We start from the raw sequence: 15,533 nt of genomic DNA, 5'->3' as shown, positions 1-15,533 counted from the left end.
GTAGAAGGCTCTGGTTCTCTGTAGCGGCAACAAAAACAAGAACTCCGCAGTGACAGAAAAGTTGTCTACGGAAATGGCAGGAGAAGGCCAAACGATTGTTAGGTATATAATATATATATATTTAATATCCATACAAGTGCCACATGTTGTCTTGATTGGCACGTGCACCGTACAAAGAGGGCACAACCCGTACTCATAGGTCAATGGACCTGGCGTTAGACAGTGGTGGAAAAAATACTCACATTTTTTACTTAAGTAAAAGTGTCAATATTATGTAGAAATATTCTGTTACAAGTAAAAGTCCGGAATTCAAAATGTACTGGAGTAAAAGTACAAAAGTATTGGTATCAAAATATACTTAAAGTACCAAAAGTAGAAAGTACGATCATTATGCATGTTCCATTTCACAAGTTTTCAAATGTATAAAAAGCTCACATGCGCATCATGAGCTTGAGATCCAAAATGTATAGGGCAGAAGTGAGTAATATATGTTACTTTACACCACTGTTACATGAATCCCTCCACTGCTGCACAGACAAGTTGCTGGCAAGTGGGATTAATTGTAGTTTGTTTACACTGATTGCTCTCTTTTTTTCCTTCCTGCCATCATCCACTTTCCTTTATGCAGTGTTGTCCCTGATGATGAAGGAAAACAAAAGTTCAAGAAATGTGACCAGGTGGCATTTTATAGGTGTGTGTGTGTGTGTGTGTGTGTGTGTGTGTGTGTGTGTGTGTGTGTGTGTGTGTGTGTGTGTGTGTGTGTGTGTGTTCATTATCAATCAATTTAATAATATATCATTAATTTAATATTCTGCATAGAGCTTTGCATAAATGCAAAATGTAGTTAAAACATGACTTCTGATTTATGATTTAGTGGATTTAACGGAGATTCAAGATTGTAATGTATTGAAAATATATTGTTATGATGAATCACACAATGAGAATATAATAACAATAATAATGGTAAATTTGTCTGTCACTTATTAGGCGACAGATGCAGGGCCCTAAGTTGCAGTACAGGGCCCTTCTGGATACCTTGGCACTGACAGAGAAAGGGGCACTTGTTCATGTCTTGGAACCTCATATACAGGTTTGGACAAGCTTCAAGTCACATTTCATATTGTTTTTACATCATCATAAGATGTATGCACATTTGTTGTACAGTACATTGAAAATAGGACCACACATGCAATGCTGAAAGGCGATTTATGATAAGATTTAAGAAAATATAATGGCAAAAACAATAGACAGTTTTATGAGTTAGAAAAAGAGGTTCAACTGTGTGGGATTTATCAGTGGAGTACTAAAACCAAAATTCATATGTATATTCAAAATATGAAAAGGCGTTGTTATAGCCAAGAGCTTTTATCAGAGCATGCTTCATCAGAGCTTCATCAGAGCATGCGCTGATGAAGGCTCTTGGAAGAAATGCGTAAGGGTTGAAGTTTCTTCTGTGTGTGCCAAATAAATATGTGTAAATGTGAGTATTTTGTCCTCTATTGCCTTGAATTTTGGGATGTGCTATTTAAAAAAAAATATTTTGGATATGTAGACGCAGTTTTATATATTACTGTATACTACATTATGTACGTGTACACTAGTTGTCTGTTCCATATCCATACATAGCCTTATTTATTCACAATGAGAAAATAGCATTGAATAAGTAAGTAGATTAACATTACTGTCATCGAGGCTCATAGCCTCAGCAAACAAAAAGGTACAGACAGTCCCATTGGGATTTTCTTTTGGGTAGAGTTGGCTCAGAACACCGAAGGAGTGTTGCTAGCGTGCCTCACCTTTATTGGTACACACAGCCAGTCACTGTTGAAGTCGGCTGTTTTCCTCTTTGCGCCCAGATAAACTCTAGTGTCTCCTCAGCTGAAAATTCTACCACACTATTCACAAAATGAGTTTTGTCCATGTCTGATATTGTGAGTTTATTAAGTAGCCAGGTTGTTTGCCATGCTAGTTCAGGGCAAGGTGACGCTTTTAGATGCACTTATTGGTCAGTTGCCATGTAACCCCTAGCGAAGATGTGGCTTTAGCCTTTACTGAAGGGTCAGTTGCTGTATAACCCATAGGGATGATATGACAGCTGATCAATCAGTGCAAACATATCACCCTCTTGGTCATTTCACCACTGCCCTCAACTAGGGAAAATAAAGGCTGGGTACAGGTATGTGATACATACAGTATATATATACACAGTTAAATGCTATATACAAATAACTTGTACTTTACCGTAATCGTTACCTATTTTGATAGGTGGAACTGCTTCTCTGTGTGTCACCCAGTAAAAGTGGGGTTGTAAGAATTCTGCTGGATGAGCTGCAGCCCATTAAAGCACGTTACCGAGTTCCAGACGTGCTAACCGCGGAACCACAGTGTGAACAGTAAGAAATGTGCTTGGATTTCCTTACATTATGACACAAAGTCAACAAAATCGCTGTTCATACGAAAATAAGAAACCAATCACTACAGCATCTTACTGATGTTTGCATGTGTGCCTGTATAGTACAGTATGGTATACAAAATACTCTTCTAGTTGGGTTGACAGTTCCTTTATGGGGGGGGTCTATCTTGTCATTGGTAGAAGAAATGTCCCTTCAGAGGTCAAGTGGTGAAGTACTTCACTGTATACTATGTACACATTGCCTGATGAAAATAACTGTTTTTTTGCAACAAAATGATGGTTGTGCAACAAAATATGAATTAGCCCTAAGCCTGATTTATAGTTCGTTGAGCACCGGTGTCGCGTGCCAAAATTTGCAGATCTGCATGCTCAAAATGCGCCACACTGCGACGCATTGTGAGCTTCTAGATCTGCTACAGCGTGTAACAAAATCTTGCCGTAGTTGGCCTAGGATCACATCCCATCTGAGCCTTCCTCCTGTGTCTCCGCTGGAAAACCGGAAAACAAACAAATAACAAAGAAAACTGATATTACTGCTCTGGATCCATCTGACAGGTTGAGAGTGGAGAGGCAAAGTAAGGATTCTGTCACTCTAACTTGGTCTTCGGGGCTTCACCGGGTTCGTTTGTGGGGCTGTCCTTTCCACCTGGAGATCCTGTGTGATGAGGAAGTCATTGTCACATTCAACCCTGAGGGCAGATTGTGGTTTGAGACACTGCAGGTTCCACCCAGGTGAGAGCAGATGTGTACTGTTAAGCAAACATGTAGGTGTGCGTTAATTTGTCTTACGGATTCAGTATATTTTTTCTTCATTTTCGATTAGTTGCGTGCGATGTTATGTTTCATGCCTTGATGCAACATCATTTCCCATTTTAAACAAATACTTAAGTGTTGAATAATAATGGAAGGATACAGAGAGAAAACACATTTCCTCATTTGTCCCCTTCTCTCTCAGAGCTGCATCTACTGGTGATGAGGTAAGAAAATCTAATTAGTCAACACTGCAACGTAATATTTCTCTAATCTTAGCTTCGGCCGATCTGCAAATATCTACCTGTTTTCTTTGCTTCCACTGACGATTTGCAGCATGGAGAAGATCCACTGGGGTTATGGAAGGAAACCTTTAGACAGTTTGTGGACATCAAAGCTAATGGTTTGTGTCATTTTGAGTATTTAATGGCCAAGGTCACTATGACAAGCTTATCATGGTAGACAGATCTTTGGTCTACTCTAGTTTCATCAGTTCACCCTACTTTGTGTTCTTTAAGCACTTAAAAAGTACAGTAGATATAGGCTATAGGGCCCCTCTTTTTTCACTCTACACCAAATCTATTTGTCAATCTACAAGCTCATGCAAACTGTTGTTAGAAATATTTGCCCATAATAGGGACACTAGGGTTTAAGTGGTTGAGCAGTTCCCTTACATATTAAAATCAACTCAACAAATAAGAACTGGCACAATACTTTGTACTGTAACAGGAAAAAGATCAAATATATTATTCAAAAAAGTTTTTGTTTTTTTTTTCTCCACAGGTCCCAGTAGCGTAGGGGCTGATGTCCGTCTCCATGGGTTCAGCCATGTGTACGGTCTCCCAGAGCATGCTGATAGCTTACAGCTCAGGGATACAAGGTATGATGAATCAACACATTTCATTTAGTTGATGATAACGGATGATTTCTACAATACAACATTATGACAGCACTTTAAAGGCCCAATTCAGGATTGTTTTAAACATACTGTATTAAATTGGTGTTTCATTCACATACATTCTTAAATATCTTTATTTGTTGATGGAAAACATGCTATTTGGATCTTTCTTACATGATCATAAAACAAAATAGAGGTCTGTTTTCCTCTTAATGTTTACACATATATAAACAAACTACAGCACTATTACATTAACTACAGCCCCAACATATAGCAAGGTTGTATACCTCTGCCAACCAGTTGCAGTTTACATCCACTTCTGTCCAGGCTCATATAGTATATGTTGTGAAGAATTTAATAATTGAATTAAATGTTATTTTTTGGTGAAATGTAATTTTAACATGTATGAAATGTGATTTGCGAGGTTACGGTGACCTTGGCCTTTGACACCAAATTCTAATCAATTCATCTTTGAGTCCAAGGGGATGTTTGTTCCAAATTTGAAGAAATTCCCTCTAGGCGTTGCTGAGATATTGCGTTCATGAGAATGGGACAGACAGATGGACAACCCCAAAAACAAAATGCCTCCAATCACGGCTGTTGCTAGCAGAGGCATAATGATGTATCTGTTGTCTGTAGTGTTAGCCCTCCTATCAAGAACTGAAACAATCATCTAAAGAATAAAAGGCATGCCTCCAGTCTCCACATCTGTTTTTTCTTTATTTTTTGTGGTGGGGCTACCCATTTGCTTTAGAGAATAAGGGGGACCGCACACAGCCATTTGCTCCATCAGTACACTTATTTATTATGCCAAATGATGGCCGAAACGTTGTGTTGTGGATCCATGTGCATGTTTTAATTAATAAATAAGTGCACTGATGGAGCAAATGGCTGTGTGCCGTCCCCCTTATTCTCTACAGTAAATTTACTTGAACCTGGCACCAGCACTGGGAAGGATGTGCGCAACACTACAGCATTTTTAGCTACCCATTTGCTTCCCATGTGTCACTGACTGGGCCTTTAAAGCTGCCAGCTTCCGATTTGCCGAAACAATTTTTAACCTTTTATACATCTCCCTTCTCAGGGACAGTGAACCGTATCGGCTGTATAATCTGGACGTGTTTGCCTATGACCTGTATAGTCGCCTTGGCCTGTATGGGTCAGTACCACTCTTACTGGCCCACAAGGCTGACAGAACTGTGGGCATATTTTGGCTCAACGCATCAGAGACGTTTGTGAATGTTTACTACAGCTCCCATGAACAGCAGGTGAATAACACTGTACGTACACATAACGTATCGCATCATGTTGTGAGCTTGTAGATCAGCTATTTTCGCCAAATGTTCACCCCCAGAATAGGGCTATCGTGGTTAATACTGGCCCTCTATCAAAGGCGACTAGTATGGAGTCGGAATGTACTCCTTCACAAACAGCACTAAAGATACTCATTACATAAAAAATACCCAATGTAGGCATCTTATGCTTAACAAATTAAAACCAGGAAAGAATCTCTGTGTCATTTTAGATTTTAGTGTTGGCTATATTAAAAAATAGCAGATATACAAGCTCACAGCGCGTCGCTTCGTGCCTCACTGCATGCCTGTAGAATCGGGCCTCAGGTCTTAATGGGTTAACGTGCATTAAGTTCTCACTGGCCCTCCTATACCAGGATGACGGTGCCCCCCCAGTGAAGAAGAAGCGGGTTAGCCCTCATACAGACGTACACTGGCAGTCAGAGAGTGGTGTGATTGACTGCATGGTCCTGCTGGGACCCACTCCCGCCCAGACCTTCACTCAGTATGCTCAGCTAACAGGTGTGTTGGCTATGTTCAAGTGTTGTTGTTACATTACCTGTATGCATGCTCTCTGCACTGCTGCTACACACGTGCTCTTCTTACAAGAGCAACAGTAAGGAGGATTTGCAGTACCAATACAGCGGTGGTTCTACCGATATAGCAGATCTACAAGCTCATAGCGCGAGCGTGTATATCTGCTATTTTTTAAGTATAAAATATGGTTAAAGTGGTTAAAATGATTGTGACGCTATATTAACTAATTTTGCTGGGTACCCCCCAAGGACCCCTGGGGGTCCCCGTACCCCACTTTGAGAACCAAAGACCACCACAGGACACACGCATTAGGGAAAGCACTTCTAGCATGGCTACCACGTTTACAAAGGACTACTATAACAACATTATATTTCTCAGTTTGAAACTGACACCTTTCTTCAAGTTACATTTGTGTTTTCCTCTCAATTATCATGACTGAAAGCATACTTAATTATAGTGAATCATGTCCTCTCTTTGTTTTCTTGCCACCAGGATATCAAGCCCTGCCACCTCTGTTTTCCCTGGGGTACCACCAGTGTCGATGGAACTACGATGACGAGGCAGACGTGAAAGCTGTGGACGCCGGGTTCGACCGCCACGGCATCCCTTACGACGTCATCTGGCTGGACATCGAACACACTGAGGGGAAGCGCTACTTCACCTGGGACCCTGTCCTCTTCCCTGATCCCGTTGGCCTGCAACGCCACCTAGAGCAGAAGAAGAGGAAGGTTTGTTTTTCTAGGTTCTGCTTTGTATTGTTGTTTAATTTGGTTCTTTATGACAAATTTAAGTATAATACCTGAACACAGTATCCATTATAAAATAGCATAATGACTCAGATCAATTTCTCAAATTAAACGTTGTGGAGTACATTCAAGTCTGTGTAACTGCACACATACTTTTCCAGTTGGTGGTCATAAATGATCCCCACATCAAAGTGGATCCAGAGTGGTCTCTCTTTAACACGGCTAGGGATGGAGGACATCTTGTCAAGGACAGTAAGGGACAGATCTATTTGGGAACATGCTGGCCTGGTAGGTTTTTGTACATTTCCCTTTTAGATGTTTAGTGAGTGTTCACTGTTACAAAGTGAATTAAATTGAGTAGAACAGTAAAATAATGGTGTATAATGTAGTATGCAGGGAATGGAATGATTGTTTGAATGATTGTAAGTCAACATCGGTGAATTCTCAATATTTCCATTAGCACAGGGACATTATAAGTAGCATGACCCTCCCAAATGCTGTCCTGTAGGTGAGTCATGCTATTTGGACTACAGTAGTCCAGCTACTCGAGCATGGTACTCCAGACTTTACGACCTGGACAGCTACAAGGTAAGAACACAGACTGAGAGTACAAAACATCAGCAATGCCTGCTGTTATTATAAGACCAGATGGAAAATATGATCCCTTATACAGTATATGACCACCTAAATCCATGTGTTCTTGTGATGGAAAGACATACGTTGAGGGGGAGGGGGGATTTTATCTTTCAGTCCTGACACAATTAAGACATTGTTTTTTTTTCTTCACAAACGAGTATGTGTTAAACAAAAACACAAAAACCTTAAAAGTGTGGAAGTTGTTGATGCAGTGCACTAATTTCTAGTCTGACTCAGGGTTCGACACCATCATTGTTTGTGTGGAATGATATGAATGAACCTTCTGTGTTCGGGGGTCCAGAGCAAACCATGCCCAAGGATGCGGTTCATTCTGGGGGCTGGGAACACAGGGAGCTTCACAACCTGTATGGCTTTTACCAGGTGAGCTGGAATCAGCCCATAATGAAGGTTTATTTACTGTAGAGTTTTAGATTAGTTGCTATCGTTTACTGCAGTTTTTTTCTGTGTTGTATTTATTACTGTTATTTTGATTGTATTGTACAGGTTACTGTACAATACTGGTTACTTAGCTTGTTTAGTTTAGTCTTGCAGCAGCAAGACTAGCAGACTGGCAGCAAATGTGCTGCTTCACACATACAGCATGTTAATACTGTCAAAAACCTATCATTGGCATCAGCATTACACAGTATTATTATTGCCTTATTGTCATCACCCTCCAGCACATGGCTACAGCAGATGGTCTGATAACTCGCTCAGGAGGCACAGAGAGACCCTTTGTCCTTTCACGCTCCTTCTTTGCAGGATCACAGAGATTTGGTAATTTATACTTCCTTTGTCCTTTTGTATGCTGGCTTTACCAGCAAGTGACTTCAATGAGATTATTCCTGAACAAAGGCATTATTGTTTTAATTTATTTCATCAAATCTGTATTATTGAGTTGAATTTGTTTCTATTTGTTTTTACACAAAGGAGCAATATGGACAGGTGACAACGTTGCCAGCTGGGACTATTTGAAGATATCCATCCCAATGTTGTTATCTCTAAGTGTGGCTGGCATATCGTTTTGTGGTGGTGAGTGGATTTCATGAATGGACAGTGAATAAAATATGAACCCAACTAAAGAAAAAATATTATAGCAAAAAAGGAAGTCAGAATGACTTTGTTCACTCCATGTAATAACAGATTTCTTGCTTCAATTTATCCTGAAAGTGTGAATGTGCAGTATTTCAAAACCATGATCCATAATTTTTCATGAAGGAATATTTCATCCCTTACTATCATATGTAAAATGAACCCCATACCAGTGCCCTATCAGAATAACAGAATAGCAGGGATTTATCTTGGTGATGTTGTTGGAGATGACTTATGACGTATCATAAGTACATACTGACATAAATTGAACTTGCAATATGACAGAGCAGGACAATTATCTGTATTTCAGCGGACGTTGGGGGATTTGTTCAGGACCCGGAGCCAGAGCTGCTGGTGCGCTGGTACCAGGCGGGTGCACTGCAACCATTTTTCCGTGGTCACTCTGCCAAGGAGACAAAGCGCAGAGAGCCCTGGCTGTTTGGAGACGAGGTCACTGCTGCCATACGCGCTGTGATCCAGCAGAGGTACTGGAAAAACACGGTTCATCTTCATGAAAACACCCCGGCAAGGGGCACATTTAGGGGGGATTAGCAAGGACGCCATGTTCATGAAAATATAAATAAAAGGACAGCTTTTGTCCATTTGACATGGTGGACGATGGGTTCCAACTCCAAACAACAACGTTTCCGATTTTACCAGACCAACTTGCCAGTTTAATAAAGAAACTCTACTGTAAATAGTTGATTAAATAAGTGGTTTGATAAATAGCTGATAATTCACCAGTATTTGGCTGGAGGTTGATATTAATATGCCATTTAACAGTACAAATTTGGGAGAAAATGATGGTTGAATTATGACTACAAATGCTCATCTGTGTCAGTGTCATTATATGTCTACTGTAAATGATCAATCACAAAATACCATACATGGAAAGATCTACTTAAAATAACATTTACAACCCATTTTCAATTTCTATCTATCTTCATAATCGGTCCTCAGTAATGCTCATTATAAGATGGATGGAACCAGGTGTTCCTGGCTTGAAAGGTATATAGCGTATAGGTGTTCCAGGTCTAAATGGGTTAGTGAGGTGCTCCTTCTACGTAATCATGATGTGACTTGGGAGGTATGTTTGAGCTATTAACTAACCAAGACAAGATTACAGTGTAGATCTCACACAGTCAAATGACAGATTGGTCCATTATCTCTTCCTACAGCTCCTAATGAGAGACCCCACTTGTTTTCTGTGTATTTCAGGTACTGCTTGCTGCCATACTGGTACACTTTATTTTACCAAGCACATGTCTCAGGGCTGCCTCCTCTTAGGTTAGTACTGCTGCCCTCCACTTTTCAATTGGAGAACTGCAGCTAAAGCGGTGTTGTCAGTGATTAATATTATTTCTCATATTCTTCTCATATTTTAACTGTTTCTAACACAAAAGTCAACAGTTATTCTATTCATCATAACAGACCTTTATGGGTGGAGTATCCAGGAGAACAAAGCATCTTTGATGTGGACAACCAGTATATGATTGGTAAAGAACACTTTATAAATATTATATACATATTAAGTATTAATTGGTCTTACTTTGTTTACCTGCACTTCCATGAGTCCAGTTTCCTTTTAACAAGCAGTCATTGTTTGTTACGTTTCGTATCGTCTTCTCGGTTTAAAGCTATGTTGAACCTTGGGTTGAATAGCTACCTGAGCATGATATCCAAATATTACAGATAACCTTTATGTACTTATTACTTCTGTGCTCTTTGTGATAAAGAAATCAGAAGTAGTGATTCCATTCACAAATGTTTCTCAAAATTACACTTTTTGCACATAAATGAACACAAATGAAGAGGATTCTACCGATATATAAAAATGAGTCTGGCATATAATGTTGCTATTGGTTTTTTTTTTTATCGTGTTTTTGTGCCTATTCTGACATTTCATTTACCCCTTATTACGTACCAGAACTCATTTTCAAAAAAATATGTTGTTAAGATTTGCTTTGTTCCTATTCGTTTGTGTTAAAAGAGTGATTTTGAGACCTGTTTTGCCAGGCATTGAGTGTAAATGGAATTGTTACTTCCAGTTTCTCGCTAATGGACCACAGCGATCAGATAAAGATGCTTGACAAATTTTAGACCCAAGATTCTATCAAAGCTCAAGATCACTTTAAATGTACTGTACCTCCCTCATTCCCTGCAGGAGCTGCATTGCTTGCCTGTCCTGTAACTGAATCTGGTGTTCAAGAAGTCAAAGTTTTACTTCCAGAATCGAACGAGGTAAATAAGCATAAGTGTAAGCACTTACATATCTGGTATTACATGTGAAAAATCATGCTGCTCTGTTTTTTTGTCTGTCCTGTAGATTTGGTATGATATCCATACTGCAAAGTTGTACAAAGGAGGGAGGACCCTGAACTTTCCAGTGACCTTGGACACGGTGGGTGTCCTGACCTGATTTGCCCACCGGGGGGGGGGGGGGGAGGGGGGGGGGGGGGGGACGACAACTGGGGGTACACATTTGAAAATAGTCTATTGATGGGCTACTGCTGGAGGTCTAGGAATATAATAATATAATATTCTATTTACATTTTACCACAAAGACAGGTTGAAGCTAGTTATTATTAACAAGACCAGGAGACCTGGTTCTGCCAGACCTAAGCCGGTGTCGTGTGAAGTCCGGCTTAGCTTGGGTCTAATTCTAAAGGTAGGGTTGCACGGGGGATGGACTGAAGTCTTTAGTCTCAGAGAAATCAAGGTGGTTTTCCTTGACATTAGTTAGGGAGACTTTCACTCAGAGAAATCAAGGTGCTTTTCCTTGACGTTAGTGAGGGAGACTTTCGTCTTTCGTCTTTCGTCTTTTCGTCTTTCGTCTTTTATCTCAGAGAAATCAAGGTGCTTTTCCTTGACGTTAGGGAGGTAGACCAAATGAACATCAACATCAGTCGAAATTTGTTCGATATACTGATAGGAGGAACCCTAATTTATGGATAACAAGACCAGGATATTTGACATTGAAGGTCTAATTGAAATATTTGTGTCTTACGGTTTACAGTATACCATCTGTATTTATACTTGTGACATAATAGTGATGTCACAAATAGTCTGTGCCTATTTATTCATGCATAAGAAACCTAACCACAACCAGACATACCATGTATGGACAAATTGGTGACAAAGGCTTGTGTAGGCCATACCTTTCAGGTCTGGCAAAAAACATGTTTAAAAGACTACAATACATTCATTACGGTAAATTATGAATGCTTGTGACTCTAATGGAGAACCATGAAGCATTTAAAATGATTTATCTTTTTAATGTTAATGCAATGTATTCATTATCCCTTCATGTGGTGTCTTTCTACAGGTGCCTGTGTTCCAGCGAGGGGGCACTGTGGTTCCCAGGAGGGCAGAATGTGGAGCCTGTACAGCCGAGCAACAACAGTACCCCCTCTCCCTCACGGTGGCCCTAGACTCTGTTGTAAGCATCTATAGCTATGTGGGAAATTGTATAGTGATATACTGTAGGTACTGGGGTCCACATGTATAACATTTGCAAATATGAGAGAGCAAAGTGCCGCTGATTAATCAACCACCAAATTCTAAGAAGAAAAAATGATCCTGCTATCTGTCCTCTATTCATCACTTCTATTTCATGATGATTCTGGGAAGACGTATTGTATGGGCTCATTGACTTTTCTACTAAATGTTGGTAATCTAGGACTGTGAGCTTACTCTGTGGAGACTAAAACATCAATAGTTAAACCAGTAGATAAATACATACAGTACATACTTTTTCTTATTACTTTGAACCAATATCTTTTAACCACTTAATACTTGACATGCATTGGCTCGCTACTTGGTCCACTCTTTTTCCCCTCTACACTTGGCAAAAATTGGCCATGTTGTAGATCGGCTATTTTTTTTGAATGCCTACAATAGGGATGCTTGGGTTCAAGTTGTTGTGAGTCTAATCCTGACCTCAGTCACTTTCTCCTCTCCTCTCCTCTCCTCCCCTCCCTTCTCCTCGGCAGGGTTGTGCTGCCGGTGATCTGTACCTGGATGACGGTCACTCCTTCAGATACCGTGACACAAAGGCCTTCTGTCTGCGCACGTTCAGCATGCTGTCAGACCGTCTGCTCTGCCGGTAGGTCACTCTCACACCTCCCCAGTGAAGGACACATGTCAAAACTAACAAATGCCTTAACATTTAACCACATGAACCCTAGCTTCCCTATTCTGCGGTGAACATTCAGCTATTTTCGTCAAAGAGATTTGGTATAGTTGGGGAAAAAATCAGCAGACCAATTATAGAGTCCTGGAGGATTTGATCGACTAACTTTATAGGGTTTCACTGGTTAAGAGAATATTAAAATGTATTCATCCCCAAAGGGGGGGGGGGGATTCAGCTGTAACATTTAATATAACACTTACACAGTAAAGTCCTCAGCATTTTAACTTGTACACATGTGTACAGTCTGAGTTACACATGTGATAAATGAACACTGAGGATTTAACTGTGTATATAAGAAAGTCAACTAGTACAATCTTTGTGAATGCAACCAGTGTCACTGAGTGACATTCCTGCACAGCTGCCGTACTTAGATAAACTAACGATAATCAAAATTATCTCAACATATCTCTCCCACCCCCTGCTGGGTCTGCAGCCAAATGCATTTCATTTTGGGGGTCCTTGACATGAAACATTTTGAACACCACTGCTATATTGCATGTATACATTATGTATTGATCCATGGCTGACATGCAGGTGTTGTTGTCTCTGTCAGGAGTGGCAGTGAGGAGTGTGAGTTTCACAGTGACTGCATGGTTCAGTCACTCATTGTCCTGGGGCTGAAGAGGAGGCCTCGCCACGTGACTGTACATGTATTTGGTGAGGATGTGTTGTCAATATGCATTCACATACACATTCACACGTGTGTCATGACCTTACATGATCTTACGGCATATTTTGCACCTCATTGATTAACCCATTAAGACCTGAGGCCGATTCTACAAAATGCCTTCTAAATCAGTAGTTCTCACAATTTCAAGATGAAAAAAAATTGCTCATGTACAAGCTCGCTGCGCGGCACGAAGTGTTGCACTGTGAGCTTGTATATCTGCTTTTTTTTAACAAACGCTAACATCTCAAATGACACAGATGCTTTCCCGGTTTTAATGAATGTATGACATGGCATGACATTTCTTATATACTGCGATACATGACATATCTGTCATATCATATCATATGATATCTCATATTGAACAACCCACATTCCCATTAACAATGCCGGCAAATTGCTACATGTCATGAAATAACTACGAAGCACAAGCACATGATCAATTTGTGCTACTACATTACTGATTATTATTGATGAGACAGAATGAAAAAGATATAAATCGTCTTGTTCTCTTTCGTTTTTTTGTTACCAGAAACCAAGCACATGTCAACTGAGTTTCATTACGAGGAGGACCGGCATGTGTTGACGGTGAACAACCTCAACCTTGGAGTGGTGATGGACTGGGACATTCAGATAGATTAACTATGTCACATTCAATAGATTACGTTAATCAGCCTTTTCACCTGTTTTGATATATCATATTTTGAATATGATTATTTAAAAAAAAATATCTGATCTACAAGCTCACAGCGTGTCGCATCGCGGCACATTGTGAGCCTGTATATCGGCAATTTTGACTATTCGTCGTATGCTGAAGTATGCAGCATAGGCTTAAGTAGTTAAGTTCAGAGTCAAACGATATCTCATTGAATCGTTGCTTTTCAATTTGTCTCTTGCCTACCGCTACACTTGGAAATGGAGGCTGATTTAAGTGCTGAGAATTCTCTCTTTGTGTGACTGTTTGTCTGGACATGGACACACTCACAGGCTTGTCGGTGTGCTTGTTCATCTCTCAGCCCAGCTCCTCAGGGAATATTCACTCGATGTTTGGTTGCCATACTACATCTTTTTACAACCCTAGTTCTGTACTGATTTTTGCGCAAAGACATTGTTTTCCCTGCTCTGTCCACTATCAATTTACCCAAACGATTTGATAGGGGATTTAAATAGGTTTGAATTCGGATTCAGAATCCATAGCATGCTTTCGTATCCCAACTCTAGTTTTGGGTGTGGAGGCTGTTGCGAGCCACGTGAAGGCCCTCTGTTGTCATTTTTAGGAACAATAGTGTGCTCTTTTGAATAAAAGCTGTCCTGACCTTCAGCTTCCAAGGTAGCTGATTCAAACAGTTCCTTTATGCATGTGTCCTTAAGTTGCTGCATGAGCATTGTGAATGGCTTTTGGTGACACCTGGCCTTTTTAACCTGCAGGTAATCAGCCGATGCTATCATTCAGAGAGACTTAACACCGACTGCGACAATAAAAAGTAGCTTGAATTACCAGACTACCAACATTTATATCATATATACTGTATGATGAGAATGGCTTGGTCAGGAAATGGCATAGGAGAGAATGTCCTTTATCTCTGGATGTGGAGCAGGTTTTCTTCTTCTCATGGCCTCCTTGGCCGTAGGTGCTCAGCTACAGTCAATACTAAACCATCAGAAGAGGTGGAAATACCAGCACTCCAAAGAAAAAAATGCAAGACTGTTGGCTCAAATGCACATTTTTAATTAATGCTACATCAGGCTAACGCGTTTCGGCAGAGCATATCACTATGCTCTGATGAAGGCTCTTGCCGAAACCCGTTAGCGTAATGTAGCATTAATTAAAAATGTGCATCTGAGCCAACAGCCAACAAGAGCATTTTAGACGTTTCAGGGAAGATGTTCAGTGCCAAATTCAAGATATTCTTAGTGTTAAAATGTTGTGCACTTCAGTGTCACAACCAAAGATATCCAAAGGTTTCTGTTTAACACTCTTTTAATTTATGACACAGCAGAGGAGGCAGGACCAGGGGCCTTTGGCACAGTCTGTTCCACCAAAGCCTGATCGGATGCGTTTACCTTATGGCAAAGCCTTCTGAACGGCATAAAAGCACTCAAAACAAATAATTGATTTTGTATCATTCCCACTAGAGCCAAGAAATAGACAGCACCCCTTCACAGCCATACCCATAGCATTAGCCGGCCATGGTTGTGCTGAGACTGCTCAATGCTGAGCTCCATTGAGAATAGGTTTAAAGGGGTTGAATGCCTTCTGCTGAGGCAGGGCATCCACCAACCTCTCTTTACATGCCCCATGGGGCAGCC

The 15,533-nt window shown here is 40.4% G+C and overlaps 1 protein-coding gene across 1 annotated transcript; it reads left to right on the top strand.

Annotated features, from left to right (window-relative positions):
- Window positions 1-26: 26 nt before the first annotated feature.
- ganc (glucosidase, alpha; neutral C) lies at window positions 27-13,865 on the top strand (the record flags this gene model as incomplete). The annotated part of the gene is given in 25 exon segments (XM_084044547.1): window positions 27-102; window positions 629-691; window positions 988-1,090; window positions 2,266-2,393; window positions 2,969-3,145; window positions 3,500-3,515; window positions 3,518-3,566; window positions 3,947-4,043; window positions 5,146-5,329; window positions 5,731-5,875; window positions 6,383-6,618; window positions 6,798-6,924; window positions 7,145-7,224; window positions 7,510-7,653; window positions 7,953-8,049; window positions 8,203-8,304; window positions 8,675-8,849; window positions 9,583-9,651; window positions 9,796-9,860; window positions 10,529-10,605; window positions 10,691-10,765; window positions 11,690-11,803; window positions 12,357-12,469; window positions 13,110-13,213; window positions 13,756-13,865. Coding segments are annotated over 25 exon segments (2,679 nt in total). The 5' UTR covers window positions 27-73.
- Window positions 13,866-15,533: the final 1,668 nt, after the last annotated feature.

The sequence above is a fragment of the Gymnoscopelus microlampas genome (assembly GCF_963454915.1).
Source record: "Gymnoscopelus microlampas genome assembly, chromosome: 20".
Classification (NCBI taxonomy): domain Eukaryota; kingdom Metazoa; phylum Chordata; class Actinopteri; order Myctophiformes; family Myctophidae; genus Gymnoscopelus; species Gymnoscopelus microlampas.
This window is presented reverse-complemented; position numbering and strand designations above follow the sequence as displayed.